The sequence below is a fragment of the Phoxinus phoxinus genome (genome assembly GCF_949152265.1).
Source record: "Phoxinus phoxinus genome assembly, chromosome: 20".
NCBI lineage: Eukaryota > Metazoa > Chordata > Actinopteri > Cypriniformes > Leuciscidae > Phoxinus > Phoxinus phoxinus.
The window spans coordinates 30,969,408-30,987,907 of record NC_136895.1 but is presented as its reverse complement, the minus strand read 5'-3'; the positions used below and the strand labels follow the sequence as shown (position 1 = coordinate 30,987,907).

At 39.6% G+C, this 18,500-nt stretch overlaps 2 protein-coding genes across 11 annotated transcripts in view; both read left to right on the top strand.

Moving 5' to 3' along the window:
- Window positions 1-18,500, top strand: part of LOC306988166 (uncharacterized protein) — an 88,296-nt gene that overhangs the window by 25,604 nt on the left and 44,192 nt on the right. The window lies entirely within an intron of this gene.
- LOC306988158 (uncharacterized protein) lies at window positions 2,371-17,907 on the top strand. 10 transcript variants are annotated; one of them, XM_079592942.1, is made up of 7 exons: window positions 2,398-2,452; window positions 2,572-2,601; window positions 2,727-2,765; window positions 3,087-3,155; window positions 3,369-3,593; window positions 12,233-12,967; window positions 16,871-17,875. In XM_079592942.1, the coding sequence occupies exons 5-7, from the start codon at window positions 3,569-3,571 to the stop codon at window positions 17,500-17,502; spliced, it is 1,392 nt and encodes a 463-aa protein (XP_079449068.1). In that variant the 5' UTR covers window positions 2,398-2,452; window positions 2,572-2,601; window positions 2,727-2,765; window positions 3,087-3,155; window positions 3,369-3,568; the 3' UTR covers window positions 17,503-17,875. The 10 variants fall into 10 exon arrangements, with proteins under 10 accessions (XP_079449067.1, XP_079449065.1, XP_079449061.1 ...); XM_079592941.1 differs by lacking the exon at window positions 2,727-2,765 and having other exon boundaries at window positions 2,371-2,452; XM_079592935.1 differs by lacking the exon at window positions 2,727-2,765 and having other exon boundaries at window positions 2,376-2,452; window positions 3,393-3,593.

Here is an 18,500-nt window from a genome sequence, read left to right as displayed (position 1 = left end):
AGCCTGGTTAGTACTTGAATGGGAGACCTCCTGAGAAAACCAGGTTGCTGCTGCAAGAGGTGTTAGTGTGGCCAGCAGGAGGCGCTCACCCTGTGGTCTGTGTGGGTCCTAACGCCCCAGTGTAGTGACGGGGACACTATACTGTCAAAGAGCACCGTCCTTCGGATGAGACGTTAAACCGCGGTCCTGACTCTCTGTGGTCACTAAAAATCCCAGGATGTCTTTCGAAAGAGTAGGTGTAACCATCCTAGCCAAATATGCCCAGTGGCCTCTGTCCATCATGGCCTCCTAATCATCCTCCTATATATATATATACTGATTGGCTTCATCACTGTCTCCTCTCCACCAGTAAGCTGGTGTGTGGTGGGCGTTCTGGCGCAATATGGCTGCCGTCGCATCATCCAGGTGATGCTGCACATTGGTGGTGGTTGAGGAGATTCCCCCCTTCTATGTAAAGCGCTTTGAGTGTCCAGAAAAGCGCTATATAAATGTGATGAATTATTATTATTATTATAAGACACAGGCGTGGCTGCGGCCATCTTGTCCTAAGATGCAGGCGTGGCGGTGGCCATCTTGTCCTAGGACACAGGCGTGGCTGTGGCCATCTTGTCCTAAGACACAGGCGTGGCTGCGGCCATCTTGGCGAACTACAGGAGAAAATAAAATGAGGCTTTGCGCACTCAACGCGCACGACCGCCCACACCGCGACAATGTCATTTTTGCCTCGCGCACCTTCACACTTGTGCGGATACAGCGAGTATAAACCAAGCTTTATGAATGCGAAGCAAACATCGATTATAAACATCAGGAGACCAAACTAAATATGATCTCTTATATTTTACATATTTATATCAAAAAAATGTATCAGTAAACTTTAAAAACACTCAAATTAAACAATATTGAGAATGGGAGATTTTTTGCATAAATCAATCAAAATCTCTTTTATAGTTTCTGATAAACTTTTTATTGTTATTTGTGCTAAATGCACTCAACATTACAATGGATTGAGATTATTTTTCATGTAGCCATTGTCTACTTGCACTTTTTAAGGATTTATTAAAACGTAACTTTCTTTAATTTCAGGCCTTATGGAGGAGAATAAGGAGAGGGAAGAGGAGAAACATCATCATGTGAAAACTGAAGATGAAACTCATTCTCAGACTGAAAGCATTTCATTACTGAAAAGAAAAGACAAATGTTTCACTTGCCGTCAGTGTGGAAAGAGTTTCACATACAATTTGAATCTCAAGATTCACATGAGGATCCACACTGGAGAGAAACTGCTCGAATGTGATCAATGTGGCAAAACATTTTTGAGTGCTTCAGTCCTGAAGATTCACCGGTCAGTTCATTCACAGGAGAAACCACATTCATGTTCTTTGTGTGGAATGAGTGTAAAATACAAACAAAGTCTTGAGAAACACATGATCGTCCACTCTGGAGAGAAACCGTTCACATGTGATCAGTGCTGGTCACAAAAAACACTGGAGGTCTCACACTGGAGAGAAACCTTACAAGTGTTCACACTGCGACAAGAGATTCCGTCGGTCAGAACATGTGAAAACACACGAGAGGATCCACACTGGAGAGAAACCGTATCACTGCACTCCATGTGGGAAGAGTTTCACTCAAATATCTTCTCTACAAAGTCATATAAAATACAATCACAAGTAGATCATCTTCAGATCCAACACTTTCAAGTCTAATGCTGTGTCCTCACCAAACGTGACAATTATACAGTCAAGCAATAAAATCTCTCCAAAATCTGTCCTAACCAGCCACAACGAGTGACAGGACAAAGAAACATCTTCTAAATTTGTCTCAGTGAATAAAGTTAATCTTCAAGACCAGCAGTTTCAACTGTGAGATAATTATCCTTGTATAAAATTTTGCTTCATGGTATAAATAAATATCATTATACTTTATTATGAGTTAAATGTTATGTACATTTTATGGTGCATTTTTATCATAGGTTGTTTTTACTTTTATGAAGGAAAATATACGTTTTTTTCTTTTTACAGGTTCAAACTGTTTTTGATATTTTTGTTTTTGTAGAGAGATCTGTCACATTTGTTTAAACTTTGTATTTTCACAAGTTAACTTTCATTGTTCATTTTTCTGTCTACTTATTCGTATTCTTGCATCAAATAGAACTAAAATTATTAAATTATTTATATTTAAGCCATTCAAATATTGTGATTGCTTTGGGCTTTAAGTTTATTGAAAAAGCTTTTAAACGCCTAATATATTTCATCCCACTCATGATCTGAGATTGAATGGACTGCTGTCTGTCTGTAAGCGTTTTTATTTTTGTTTGATAGGTTTTATTGATGTTTTGCTGTTTTATACAGCATTTGGCGGGTTTTTGATAATCTACCGTTAATTTCGACTAGAGGTGATGACGACATTACCAGCGCGCGCCCCTTCAGTCAGTGGTGTCGAGTCTTCTGAGGTAAACAGTCCACGCGCTTTCGTGTTACTCTAAAATACTCTACGCTGTTTAAATAACATTTTACGCCATAATTTCTGAATGTTTTCCATCGTGTTCGGCGGTATTCGTGTACACTTAAGGAAGAAGATATCAGTTTAACATAAAAAACGGTAAGATTTTAGCGAACTGCTTTGTACTTTTTTACTTGAGGTAAACGGTTCACGCGCTATATCACGTAACTGTACAATACAATTTACACGGTTTACGAAACCTTTTACATGGTCTTTTCTGAAAGGTTTTCATCATGTGTCTGTTTCTTCTCCCATATAAAACGGTAAGATGTTAGCGAACTACTTTGTGGTTATGATTTTATTAGGGAATCGGATTCATATGGACGCATAACAAGGTTTGATAATGTCATCACTGGCTGTCTTTATATTTAAATATTACTGTTGTAATATTTTTTCTGTATCATTATTGCATTAGCTATATTCTTGTTGAATGTGTGTTGATAGTCTATGGCTCATCATCTATTAGTAGAGCAGCTGAAAAGCCTCTTTATTTCATGTCAATAGATCCTGTTTTCCCCTCATTCATTATGCTGATGTCTTCAGATCTGTAAACTGCCACATTAAGCTCATTTTATTGTCAACAGACTTGAGCAAACGACACGATCAGATACTGTGGTGATCAGCTATTGTGACATCTGCAAGATATAGGCTAGGTACGTTTTATAATGGTGTTTATTTCAATAATCTGTGATGAACCATCTTTCATATGCAACACAATTGGTGCGTAATTTGTTTCTTGCAAATCTGTAAATATATTTTTATGTTTTAATCTTTTTTTATTCTTAATTTTTTTATAATGTGACCATAAATACTTAAAGTGGGTGGATTATTTTTTTTCCCCAGTAAGTGATTTCTTCTCTATTTAGTCAGATCTGCTCCTCCTCCTTCAGTGAAGCCCCTCCTCCTTCAGTGAAGCTCCTCCCACTGCAATTCACCAATAAATGCTGGAATATTCCCATCAGCTGCAAGTGAAGACGAGCATCAAACCATCAGGAAGAGCTGAAATCTGCAAAGACAGAGTTTATTGAAGGACAGTGAGAACAGGAGAGATCCAGAACACTGCAGAATGAAACACACTGAAGAACAAAGAGGTTGGTGATTAGAGATGTGACGGTGATAATATTCTCCCACCGGTTAATCGACTTGTGACAACACCGGTAATACCGGTGCACATATAACGAACAACCTCGATCCATCAGGAAACGCCACATAGGGCGCTGAATTTCACTGCGCTTCATGAAGAGTTTTTCTTTTGCGTGAAGAAGCCGTTCACCAGAGATGTGTTAAAAGATCGGAGTGCATTCATGATTATTAGGCTACCGGTATGATAATCCTCCTGGCGCCGGGTCTGAGTGAGTAATTTACTCTCTTACCTTTGTTCTTTGATTAACATTAATGACACTTTAAGACCGGCCGCTGCTGACAGAGATGCGATCTGACACGCGTCCCATTTTCTCACAAATCTCTATTTTAGACTTTATTTAAATCATATAAGACTGCTCTTATGAGGACACTCGACAAACCGGACATTTTGTCATAATTTGTGTGTTATGGTTTGTTCAAGACCGAAAGAGAACTCCATATACTGACGCGCGTCTTTTCTGTGGGTCGCGTGTGTGTGTGTGTAATAGGCAGGACATACAGCGCGGTCTCTTTAGTCTTGTCGCGCTTGAACGGTTTAAAAGCATTCACATTAATAAGAGCGTGATCATACAACGCTAGTCAATTGTGTTAAATATTTTTAACGCTTTAAACTTTTTTTTTTTTTTTGCGGTGCCGCGGTGGGCAAGTGATGAAACCGGTGTTGTGACTGAACACCGTGTAACACCGGTAACACCGACTATCGTAGCAAGCCTATTGGTGATTATTCCTGATTCTTCATTAAAGGGATAGTTCACCCAAAAATTAAAATGAGCCCATGATTTACTCACCCTGAAGCCTTCCTATATGTATATGACAATCTTCTTTCAGACGAATACAATAGGGATGCACCCAAATGAAAATTCTTGGCCGAAACCGAAAAAGAGGAAACCAAGGCCGAAAACCGAAACACGAAAGAAATTATGCCAATTATTAGTACCACTGCATTTATGGCTATGACTGTGTACTAACTTTACTAAAATCAAGGCATTGTAATTGCATAAATATTAAAGTTTCAAAGAATAAATCAATTATAAATTATGCAAATATTTATTTAGCACATTGCAACAATGCACAGTATAAAATACAATTCTAACTAAAATGTTTAACTTGACGCCACTCATGTGTACATTAAATAATAATTAGGGCTGTCAAAAGATTAATCGCGATTAATCGCATCCAAAATAAAAGTTTGTGTTTACATAATATATGTGTGTGTTCTGTGTATAATTATTTATATATATAAAAACACACACAATCATGTATTTAAGAAAAATTGGTTCTATTTATATACAAAATATTTATATATTATATAAATTATATAAATACAGTATATAAATGCAATTATTCCTTAAATATATACATGAATGTGTGTGTATTTATACATAATAATTCTACACAGTATACACTCATATATTATGTAAACACAAACTTTTATTTTGGATGCGATTAATCACGTATAATCTTTTGACAGCCCTAATAATAATAATGTACAGGCCTACTGGCAAGCAGAAAGGTTTTAAAATCAAATATTCTCTCATAAAAACAAAGTGCATTTAGGTCAAGTGCATTTTACATTTTTCTCTGTAGGACTACTACAGGAAAGTGCATTCAGAACAAGTGCAACTGCTTAAAGATACAACAATATTTTCTCTGTAGGCCTTCAACATAATAGTCAGTGTTGTGCCAGTTCATACTTAAAAAGAACTAGCTCAGAGTTCAGTTCACATATCTAAAAATGAACTAGTTTACGTTCATTTGTTAAATTCTTTTAACAAAGATGTAGGCTATTATTAATAATAATGTTATTTCAACACAATATCTCGTTATTTCGAAATAATATGTGTGCGTGCATCTGTAAATCCGGTGACGCGTGTATTGATTTTTATTAATAAACAAGTGTTTTCTCTAAAAGTGTCGACTCGGCTGCAAAGATGAAGTTGACGATCGCCATCTCCGTGTGAACGCGCTTATAGAGAGAAATGCACATAAATAAGCCTAATAATGGATTACATAATCAGAGTAGCCTTTTTCTTTTTGAATTATTTCGTTTAAAGACATTTCAAGCTTTGTGTATTTGATGTTTTTGTCATGTCGGTGTGAGGCATACACTGAGTTTCGTTAAGTTAGGATGTGCTCTAGTTTACGTGCAATGCAAGTGAGCGCGCGGGCGCCTCCGTTATATTTGTTTCGTCGGTCTTTTCATTAAATACAGGCAATTGGTTGATGAAAAATTTATTAAAATTAAGATACAATTTATACAAAACGAAATTCACTTTAAAGAAAGGCTTTCTATAACAACTTCAACTTCAACGGTCAAAATCATGTCTCATATTGCGCATCCTATCTTACTCGGTCGTGCTGTTCACTTTTCATAAATCAACATAAATGGAAAAAAAAATAACATTATAATATTTTAACAAATATGAAATGCGCTTTTTTTAATGGCTACAACAGTATAGTAGGCCTACATAGCCTACTCTCTATTTGTACACATTTCTGCACATTCATTTAATTCTGAATTTTGCACACAAGTTGAAAGGCATTTGTTCAAATCAAGTTCACGGATAATTGTGCGTTCATTTATTAGCCTAATTATTATGATACTACAATCCTAACAAATAGGCTATGCTATGTACAAAAAATCAGATGAGCCCATAATATGAACGGTTAAGCATTTTCCTCCCATAGAAAACCATTAGGCTATAAGAACGCTTAATGTGGCTTCATGCAGATTAGGATGTCCCCTTATTATGTCGAAATAACGAGATATCGATACTAGGCTACTGTGTCCGCCGTGGTCTCCTTTTTGATCAGTGAAAACGATTTTTGCTTGTTTAGGATCTGACTGTCCAGCGTATTTGAAAAAGTTAAGCAAACTTTCCTGTCTTTTTGACATTTTTCCCCTGAGTGAAACGATCGAGGCTAACGGCAATCTCAACTCGTACAACAAGCGCGCAAGTCATGTGTCACAAACATTGAACACTACACAGACAGTAATTTTTTTTTTCATTTAGGCAATCAGGCCTAATTTTAGTGACACAGGAGGTGCCGGATCCAATAAAAAAGGTTCCGGATCCAATGTCGGAGGTGACGGAACATGTTCTGGCGTGTTCCGGCTCAAATTAAGCCCTGGTAAAACCTGACTTTTCAAATGAGCGTGAACTGCGCGTGCTGTTCATTCCTGCCAGAGTGAGCACCGCTCTCGTTCACGTTCATTGTATGAAAAGTGATTTGTTCAGTTTAGCGTTTGGCGAAAATATGAACGCGTTCAGTGAACGTCGTTCATGCACAACACTGATAATAGTGTATCAAAACAAAGACTGCCATAGCCCATGTGTTAACTGTAGAACTTTAACAACAAATGCACCAAGAATTGCAGATGTGCAAAGTGGATAATAAATATTTAAACACTAGAATGACGACATCTGTGATTCTGCAGTCACTGCTGCACATGTGGATCTCACACTCGTCCCATTTACTCTCAACGTTAATTTAAGACTTAACTTTAATTTAAGGACTGCTCTCATGAGGATACTCAACAAAACTGACATTTTGCCATAACTGTGTGTTATTATTCGTTAAGCACGAAAGATAAGTCGATTCTGGCGCGCGTCGTCGTGTGTGTGTGCGTCGTGTGTGTCAGCAGGACATTCACAGACAGCGCTATCTTTTGTCTTTTTGTGCTTGCATGTTTAAAAGCATTTGCATGAAGAAGAAGGCTGCTTTATGTGGACGCACGGTGAATGATATCAGGCGCAACCACTGCAATTAAACAAATTCGAATTCATTTCGGCCGTGTTGTTTCGGTGATAAAAGTCTTTCGGCCGAAAACCGAAAATGCCCTTTTGGGCCATTTTCGGCAGAAATTTTTCGGCGGCCAAATATTCGGTGCATCCCTAGAATACAATCAGACTTATATTAAAAAATGTCCTGGAGTCAATGAGTATATTTTTTGGAAGTCAATAAAAGTGTTCCACAATTAATAAAGGCCTTCTGAAGTGAAGCAATGCGTTTGTATAAGAAAAATATCCATATAAACCAGTGGTTTTCAAAGTCTAAGACAGTGGCCCTCCCTTTTGACATAACTTACCCAATGGCGCCCCCCCCCTCCCCAAAAAAATGAAAAAAAAGCAATTATAAAAAATAAATAGCAATGTCAGACTCTTAACTCTTTGTGTTAACATAAAAAGTGCTGAAAAGTGCAGGTAGGCCTTGTTTACACCGTCTATCAGTGAAATGTGACCCAATTCCGATTTTTTGCTCATATGTCACACAGATCGGATGTCTTCTATGACCGTGTAAACAGGAAAAAAAACGCATGTCTTCGGATATTTCGAGATCGGTTTCAGGCCTCATTCATATGTGGAAATAAATGAGATATGTGCCAATCAGTGATGCGCGGGTCAATGTATAAACAACCCGCACCCGACCAACGTTTTCAACTAACCCGCCCACAACTCTGACCGAAAAAAAAAAAAAGAAAGAAAATATTGTACCCGACCCGCTTCCTGACCCGCATTTGTTTAAAGTAGCTAATAAATGCTCATCGTAGCATCATTGGGCCATACGTAGGATGCGCGTTTTTCTGAATGCTGTATGATAGCCTATAGCCTAGTGTTTTGTAATAAAGGCTTGATTTATTCATTCATTTCGTTTCATTTTCTTAACAATTAAGATGCTGCATGTGTTTATCCAGTCTAATCGAAGTGTGCGTCTCTCCCCGGACTTTCCCAACAAAAATCCCGGCCCCTCTCAGCAAATACATAAAACTGACATTACTGAGCTATATGCGTTTAAAAGTAGCCTATTAAAATGGCACAATGGCATTGCTCAGTTCAACGCTTTGGGAAATCGGGCATTTTGTCCCGCGTCAGCTTTTATTTAAAAGTTAATAACGCGCTCAACATTCAGGTAAATAAGGATTTCCCACTTTCATCTCTGACTGAGCTCGTGCGTCATCCTCGCACCAGTTATTAAGCCAATAAAGTGTAGACCTGTGTATTTCATAGAAAATTGTGTCTAGTAGGCTACTATATAAATTACAAAGGTTTAATTGGCATCTTTATTTCAAATGACCCGACCGACCGTGACCCGAATATCATTAAAAATATTTTTGGATGACTCGTAACCGCGGGTGACCGCAGGCACCCGCTCATTTTGGATCAACCCGCGCATCACTGGTGCCAATGCGACTGGCAGAAACAGGCAGATCGGATTTTCTGAGGCGGTTAAATGACGAGAGCAACCCCGACGCGCATCTGCAAAGGGACGGATGGCCCGACGAAACATCGTAGGAGAGGAATGTGGACAAACGTTGACACATATATTAACATATCAAAGGTTGGCTTGCTCATCCTAAAATTTCAGACTCACTGCTCCTCGTTAAAGCCAATATTTAATCATATGCTCCCGCCAGTGCTGAGATCTCTCTCGCACACAATAACTGACTGCAATGATGGCACTTTTCGTCCTCCTCCACCTCAAAATCATGGTGATATTTGGCGAACTTTACATATCACAGAGCTAGCATCAAGCATATTTCGCGTTCGTCCATCTGTGCGAGAGAATTTAACCCTTTAAGCATGGGCGCGCGATGTTTCAGATGGCAAGTGTAACATGAATCGGAAACAATTGAAAGAACGTGTTCGGACGGTCAAAAATCTGATAAAGGTAACAAATCAGAATTGGTCATCAAGTCCTGCAGTGTAAACAAGGACTTTTTTTAAAGAATAATAACAAATTTAACTTTTTACATTTATTAATTTAAACTAATTAATTATTAGGCAATAATTTTTACCATTCGCCGCGCCTCCCCTGGTTTGCTCTGGCGCCCCCCTGGGGAGGCGCGCCCCACACTTTGAAAACCCCTGATATACACATTATTGACTAAAATAACTAGCAGACGGCCGTACGCATCGATTTACACCAAAAGAGAAACACTTGACCCGACGTACAACGTAAAGACGAACGCGGTTGCCCAGCGCTGTGTGTTTGAACTAAACTTGCGCTACTCCTACATCTACGTCATACATCGTCAAGTGTTACTCTTTTAGCATTAGTCAACTTGCGTACGGCCGTCTGCTTGAAGCTAGTTATTTTAGTCGATAAAGTTTTAAATATGAATATTTTTCTTACACGAATGCATCACTTCACTTCAGAAGGCCTTTATTAACCCGCCAGAGCAGATTGGGACACTTTTATGATGGATAGATGTGCTTGTATGGACATGTATTACAGTGTTTCCGCTACATTCATTCTGCCGTGGTGGTCCGCCACACCAAAAATCATCTAAAGTCATTCGATAGCATAATGTGAGGTAAAAATGAATAAGTAAGTCGTTAAGCTAAAGTTAATGGAAACTCATCTCTCCTCAGTCATTCTCCAACATCGCATTCGGTTACGACAGTAACACAATGACACTCTCTTCAAGAACAATGTTCCCATTATCAGGGGTGCACATCACTTTTTCAGTGAGTTACTCAGGTGAGTACCAGGAGATAGTGTTTGGTACTCACCCCATATGTAGCGTGGCCACAGCTGTCAATCATGACGTCACATTCCCGTTTTTATACCATAAAATAACTAACCAAAACCAAACTAATAAAAAAAATAAAAAAAAACTTAAATTTACATCAGCGTGAAAAAAACCGACCTAAAATGATAGAAAACACCTTTGGAAAAAAATTATTTAAAGTATTATTTGATTGTTCAGATATATTTATTTGTATAAATTAAATATAATTAATCCTTACTAAAGAGAAGTGAATTTTCTCTTTTTATTTTGTTGTTTGATCAATATTAAGTGTACAGATGGCATTAGGTTTATTACGCACTGTCACTTTAAGACCGAGTGTGGCGATCCAATTGCACTGATGCACCGTACGTTCTGTAAAGACATAACCGACTGTGTTTACGTGAATACTCTCCAAAACTAACATTTAGACATAATGTTGTGTGTGTATAAGTCCATTCAGATGCGAAAGAGAGCTCAGTTCAGTCCTTGCGCGCAGCGCGCTGTCTATGTGCAGGACTGCACGCTTCGGGTCGCGCGTGTGTTCGCACAGAAAAACATACCGAATAAAGCTCTCTTTCGCGTCATCACTCTTATTCAGATCTATCCATGTCTTCTCTTTATCCCAGACGTTTACATTTTTTAAACGATTTGAGACATGCATCAAGTGCATGCCAACTCGTGTGCGCCGGGTAGATCAGTACGTTACAATTCAAATGTGCGCATCTACCACAAACGCAAATCAGTTCTGACTGGATCTCTTCCCCTATCGTCCCTCCCTAATTTCCGTCTAGTTTTTATTCGTTGACGTGGTCGTCATTTAAACCGGGTTTTTATTTAGTTTTCGTTTGTAATAAAATGAAATTAACACTGCCTAGGTTCCATTTTGGTGACAGTTACCCTTAAAGTACGCAAAGGCGCGTAGTAACACAAGTGGCATTACGCATTCCTGATTTTTTTCGCGCATGCGTACCATTTATGTGCACCCCTGGCCATTATTATACTTTATTTGTAGATGGTCTATAGTTTGCATAAAATGAGTTTATTGCGCTTTCTAAATCATACTCCTTTCTCCCGGGTGTCTGTTAGATTACAGCACTGGAGTAGAGAGCACTATGAATTGTTCTTCATGCGCACTGTAACTGAAATTTAAAACTGTTAAAAGAAAAGGCTCAATAAACTGCATCAAATATCTCTTTGCTTTAAACTTTTCAATGAGAAGCGCTGCATGCTGTGTCTGCGTTGCTTCAAGTGCATCGTTGCATCTCTACTCCTTCTATCCTATGCTATTGACTTTGTGCGTGTGCTCAGAGATATAATGTGGGGTGAAGTAAAGTGGTAGCACGGCATTTTACAAGGGGTTCCCATAGTGTCTAGCTAGACGCAACACGAAGTTACCGTTCTCGAAAGGGAACTTATTTGGTTACTAACGTAACCTTGGTTCCCTGAGAATAGGGAACGAGATGCTCTGCTCCATGCTCGCTGTGCAGCTGCACTGCAATTTAAAATAAAGGCTTCAATATTCTCGAGAAAAGGAGTTTTCCCATAGCATCTAGTTAGACACAACACTCGTTCCCTATTCTCAGGGAACCGAAGTTACGTTAGTAACCGAATACGTTTTACACCAGCATGCTAATAATGTTTCTTTATTTGACAATCCTAAAGCCTGAACCACTGCCTGCGGCTGCCGTTACATCTCCCTGGCTAAAGCGTTTGTGTTCCCACGAGAAACTTCGCATTTGCTCGCAAAGATCTTTAAGGTTTTGCGAGTATCCAAATGTTTCTTGCGGGAACACAAAAGCATTGAAATATAATTTTTTCCTCCCATCATAATGTTCCTTTATTAGGGGCTCTATAGTATTGTGCTTCTAATTGAATTGTCCAGTACATAAATGTACCCCTTTCATGGAAAATTCCAGGGACATAATGGATCAAAATCATCATAATCTTGTATAACAGTTGTTTGAACAGAACTCAATACTTTCTGTTACATTTGGGTTTTATTTATTTATTTATTTTCACTACATAACTTTTCTTTTATTGATTTACTGAGCACTTCTTAAACTTTAATTTCAGGCCCGATGGATGAGAATGGGGAGAATGAAGAAGGGAATGAAGTGGAGAAACATCAAAGAAGATCTCAGAAATCTTTCACCTGCAGTCAGTGTGGGAAGAGTTTCACACACAAACAGAATCTCAATGTTCACATGAGGATCCACACTGGAGAGAAACCGTTCTCATGTGATCAGTGTGGAAAGAGTTTTACACAATCCTGTAGCCTTAAGGAACACATGAACATCCACACTAAAGAGAAACTGCATGAATGTGATCAATGTGGCAAAACATTTTTGAGGACTTCAGGCCTGAAGAGCCACATGACAGTTCACTCACAGGAGAAACCACATTCATGTTCTTTGTGTGGAAAGAGTTTTCTACGTCTGCAGGGTTTAAAAGCACATCAGAAAATACATACTGGTGTTAGAAATCATATGTGCTTTGAGTGTGAGAAGACTTTTATCACAGCTGAAGTTTTGAAACAGCACCAGAGAATTCACACTGGAGAGAAACCTTACAAATGTTCACACTGCGACAAGAGATTCAATAGGTCAGCACATCTGAAATCACACGAGAGGACTCACACTGGAGAGAAACCTTACAAGTGTTCACACTGCGACAAGAGATTCAATCATTCAGTATCCCTGAAACTGCACCAGACAATTCACACTGGAGAGAAACCTTACAAGTGTTCACACTGCGACAAGAGAATCGGTGATTTAGGATCCCTGAAAAGACACGAGAGGATCCACACTGGTGAGAAACCGTATCACTGCACTGCATGTGGGAAGAGTTTCACTCAATCATCTTCTTTACACAGTCACACAAAAACTCACATTAAGTAGCTTATCATCAGTTCCAGCACTTTCAAGCGGATGCTACCTCTCTTTCCTATTAGTTTGTCTTAACCAGCCACAATCATGGCTGAACTTGCAATGCTCTCCCACATATTTTTTACTATACTAACTGCCCGTGGTTGGTAGCTATGGGTGGGAATAGATAAGAAATATACAGTTTTACACCAGCATGCTAATAATGTTTCTTTATTTGACAATCCTAAAGCCTGAACCACTGCCTGAGGCTGCCGTTACATCTCCCTGGCAAAAGCGTTTGTGTTCCCACAAGAAACTTTGCGTTTGCTCGCAAAAGATCTTTAAGGTTTTGCGAGTATCCAAAAGTTTCTTGCGGGAACACAAGAGAAAGAGAAATATAATTTTTTCCTCCCATAATAAGTTAGTTTATTATTATTAGCCATTTCAACAAAGTTGATAGGAATTTGTTTTGGATCAATGCTCACATACAGCTTAATTGACATAATACACTGACATTACAGCGCATTCCACACATATTTCACAACAACAACAAATCCACAAACATGAAACATAAAAGCCTCATATTGCACATGAGATGAAATAGCCGAATGATCAGATGAAAGGTGCTTGGATGAAAGAAAGCATTCAGTATCCTAGCCTCAGACCATGTTTAGGTGACGTATGGCCTGAGGATAGGTACTGTCTCTGAAGCGTGATGTTCTGCTGGTAATGCTTCTATACCTCTTGCCTGATGGCAAAATATTAAATAAATGATTTGCTGGGTGGGAGGAGTCAGTGGTGATGTTTCTTGCCTTCTTAATGATTCTAATGTTGAAAAGTGAAGCTATAGAGGGCATACTACAGCCAATGATCTTAGATGCTCTGCTCACTACTTTCTCAAGCTGTTGCTTGCCTTGACTGGTTGCATTACCGTACCAGGACAGGATAGAGAAAGTTAGCACGCCTTCTATGGCGGCTCGGTAGAAGTGAGTCATGCATTTTTGGCTTACCCCGAATTTCCGTAACTGACGGAGGAAATAAAGTCTCTGATGGGCTTTGTTTACGATGAGACATGAGAGGTCCCATGAGAGTGACTGGTGAATGGTGGTGCCCAAGAAACGGAAGGACGAGACCCTCTCGACAACCTGGTCATTGATGGAGAGGGAGAGGTGTTGAACAGTCTTCCTTCTAAAATCTACAATCATTTCTTTTGTTTTAGTTGTATTGAGGATTAAATTATTGGTCTCGCACCACTTCACCAGCCGCTCAACCTCTGCCCTATAGCCAGTCTCATCACCATCAGAGATAAGGCCTAATATGGTGGTATCGTCTGCGAATTTTAACAGTCTGACTGATGTTTGATTGGATGTGCAGTTATTAGTGTAAAGTGAGAATAAAAGCGGGGACAGGACACACCCTTGTGGGGCGCCGATATTAAGAATCCTCGTTGATGACACATGATTATTGATTTTAACAAATTGTTTCCTACAGGATAAGAAGTTTAAAATCCATTTACAGAGTACAGCATCAACACCCATCGCTAAAAGAGAGTTATACAGCCTGATAGGGATAATGGTGTTGAAGGCTGAACAAAAATCGAGGAACAGGACGCGAGCATAAGTGTTTTTTGACTCAAGATGTTGGAGAATAAAATGAACGCTCAATGACACTGCATCATCTACTCCCCTATTTGCCCTATAGGCAAACTGATGACAATCCAGTGTGATATGCGCTAGATTTCTGCAGACCAAGCGCTCAAATACCTTCATAACAGTCGATGTGAGCGCAATTGGCCTGTAGTCATTTAGGCAGGTGATGTTATTCTTCTTAGGCACTGGAATAACCATAGCTGATTTAAAACAGATAGGTACAGTTGAGGAGGAGAGAGACCAGTTAAAGATGTAAGTGAATATTGGAGTGAGCTGGGCTGCGCAGTTCTTCAGCGTAGCTGGTGCTATACCATCAGGCCCTGCAGCTTTTCTGATGTTTTGATGGTGCAGCAGCCTCCTAACATCATGCTCTGAGATCGTAAAGGGGGGGAGGGGTGATCAACCAGCCCCGTTAGAGGGAAGCTCGGAGAATTAATCTGAGTTCCACAGGGCTCAAATCTACAGTAAAAATCATTTAGCTTCTCAGGGAGGGAGGGGTCACAGTCTGAGATGTGGTGCTTGATCTTATAGTTAGTGATTGTCTGTAGACCTTGCCAAACACCCTTAATGTCATGGGCCTGGAGCTTATTTTCGAGTTTCACTCTGTAAGTGGTTTTAGCTGTTTTAATAGCCTTTTTGAGTTGGTATTTGAGGAGTCTGTATAGTGCTTTATTCCCACATCTGAATGCAGCGTTTTTTTCCCTACATAACCGCCTTACGTCCTTGTTAAGCCAAGGCTTATTGTTACTGTAACTGATAACAGTTTTGATGGGAATACACACAGACTCACAAAAATGTATATAAGACATTACAGTGTCAGTGAAAGTGTCAATATCATCGTGCTCAAAAACACTCCAGTCTGTGACATCAAAACAGTCTTGTAACATGTCAGTGGCCAGTGGAGAATACCACCTGACCCTCTTTTTCACTGGTTTAGTTGTTTTTAGTTTCTGGCGGTATTTAGGGACAAGTAATATAGTGTTGTGATCAGACTCACCAATCGGGGCTCTGATCAGAGCTTGATATGCTTCTGGAATGGGAGAGTAGCACTGGTCCAAAGTTTTGTCCAGCCTGGTAGGAATATGAATCTGAGGCTTGTATCTTGGGAGAGCTTTCTTCATAGATATATGGTTAAAGTCACCCAGCAGCAGGATTACAGAATCCGGGTTGGAGTTTTCCATGGCGAAGATGTGATCGGCCAGTTCCTGTGTCGCTGACGTCATCGCAGCGCTCGGTGGAATGTAAACAACACAGTATGACTGAGGAGATTTCTCTCGGTGAGTAAAAGGGGATGCATTTAACTGTGAGATATTCCAAGTCCGGCGAGCAGTTGTGTGATAAAGTCTTGGTGGACACACACCAGTTTTGGTTAATATAAATACAAACACCGCCGCCACGCTGCTTAAGGGATTCGCTGGTGCGATCTGCCCGATGAAAGGTAAAGCCATCCAGTTGTAACGCAGAATCAGGGATATACTCGTGCAGCCAAGTTTCTGTCAGGCAAATGGCAGAGCAGTCTCTTAGATCCCGTTGGGAAAGAATGAGGGCAGTTAGTTCGTCCTTCTTGTTTGATAACGAGCGAACGTTGGATAGAGTAAGGCTCGGAAGGGCAAGCCTGTGCCCTCGATATCTTAGCCGAACCAATGCTCCTCCGCGTTTACCTCTCTTCCTCAGCCGGTGTTTGGGGTGTTTCCAAGGGAAACAAGAGTATGAATCTGGCACAAATGACTGTGAAACCGGCAAGTTGTCCCGAATGTGGATGAGTTCGGCTCTATCATATTGAATGAGACCGTCGCAAGATTTCATACATAAACAAAACAACAAATAGACCAAACAAACAGAGAGCAAAACCGAGTCGCCATAGTGCGGCGCCATTTTTAGTTGACGTATCTATCACACTCTCACACTCACAATAATGTCCCTTTATTAGGGGCTCTATAGATTTGTGCCGCGAATGCATAGAAAAATACACAATATGTATATGTTTATGTATATTCATAATATGTATATGAATACATAAATGTACTACCCCTTTCATGGAAAATTCCAGGGACATAATGGATCAAAATCATCATAATCTTGTATAACATTTGTTGTAACACAACTCAATACTTTCTGCTATTACATTTGGGTTTTGTTTTTACTACATCATTTTTCTTATATTGATTTACTGAATACTTTTATAACTTTAATTTCAGGCCCGGTGGAAGTGAATGAAGTGGAGAAACATCGAAGAGCTCAGAAATCTTTCACTTGCACTCAGTGTGGAAAGAGTTTCCCATACAAACGGTATTTCAAAGATCACATGAGGATCCACACTGAAGAGAAACCGTTCTCATGTGATCAGTGTGGGAAGAGTTTTACACAATCATCAAACCTTAAGTCTCACATGATCATCCACATTAGAGAGAAACTGCATGAATGTGATCAATGTGGAAAAACATTTTTGAGGGCTTCAAACCTGAAGAGCCACATGTTAGTTCATTCACAGGAGAAACCACATTCATGTTCTTTGTGTGGAAAGAGTTTTTCACATCTGCACAGTTTAAAAGATCATCAGAAAACACATACTGGTGTAAGAAATCACATGTGCTTTGAGTGTGAGAAGACTTTTAGTTCAGCTGAACATCTGAAACGGCACCAGAGAATTCACACTGGAGAGAAACCCTACAAGTGTTCACACTGCGATAAGAGATTCAGTGATTCAGGACATGTGAAATCACACGAGAGGATCCACACTGGAGAGAAACCGTATCACTGCACTGCATGTGGGAAGAGTTTCACTCAATCATCTACTCTACGCAGTCATACGAAAACTCACATTAAGTAGCTTATCATCAGTTCCAGCACTTTCAAGCGGATGCCACCTCTCTTTCCTATTAGTTTATCTTAACCAGCCACAACCATGTCAGTTATGAAGCCAGAGAGGTCCAGACTTCAGTATATTTCCGAGGTGTATATAATAAAAGATAATTCCCTAATATAGTATTAACTGATTGAGATGCTTTGCTATCTTGTTATTAAATAAAGAGAGAGATCTGTCTTATATGTTTCCATTTTTGTCTGCTCCTTCTTGCATCAAGAATAAATAATTTCTTGATTTTATTGATCAAAAAAAAGGCGATGTGGGCTGGTCACATAGACGAAACTGGGAAGGGTCACAGCACTTGCATATTGTTTTCCTGTTGTTAGTTTGATTGCGTTTATTGCTCTCTTCATTTGTAAGTCGCTTTGGATAAAAGCGTCTGCTAAATTATAAAATTTGTTAAATAAAATATATTTAAATTTGATAAGGAAGCAGATTACTGGAGGTAAAGTGCCATGGTACTCTTGGATCTCCAAAAAGCTTTTGACACAGTGAATCATTCAATACTGTAAGATGAATATATAACATCAAGGTGAGCAAACCACTTCCTCTTGCCTGGAACGCCCCAGTTCGGCCCGAATGACAAGGTATGGTGATGGTCAACGTTCGGTCTCATAGATACATAGTTATAGGCATAACTTATGATCTACTTTGACCTCACTCAGACCATCACTGCGGTCTTACCTTGGATGACTTACACCACCAGGGTCACGAGAGACTAATATCTTTTCTCTGCCCTGTCTATTTAGCGACAGATAAAACAGCAGACCCCAAAGAATTCGGATTTGCCACATTAATCCTATAAAATCTAGTGAACGTGCATGAGCTGCTCCAAGAGGCTGCAGCACAGATGTCTGAGAGTGCTACCCCCTTGAGTGCCGCCCAGGAAGTAGCCACGCTTCTGGTAAAGTGAGCAACCAGATCACCAGGAATAAGTAGATTTTGGTTGACATAAGCTTGTG

Coding starts and splice junctions, on each gene's coding strand:
- LOC306988158 (XM_079592938.1), top strand. CDS start 3,827: ATGATAATCCTCCTGGCGCCGGGTCTGA. Junction 3,855..12,232: donor CCTCCTGGCGCCGGGTCTGA/GTGAGTAATTTA, acceptor CTTTAATTTCAG/GCCCGATGGATGAGAATGGG. Junction 12,968..16,870: donor ACACGAGAGGATCCACACTG/GTGAGAAACCGT, acceptor CTTTAATTTCAG/GCCCGGTGGAAGTGAATGAA.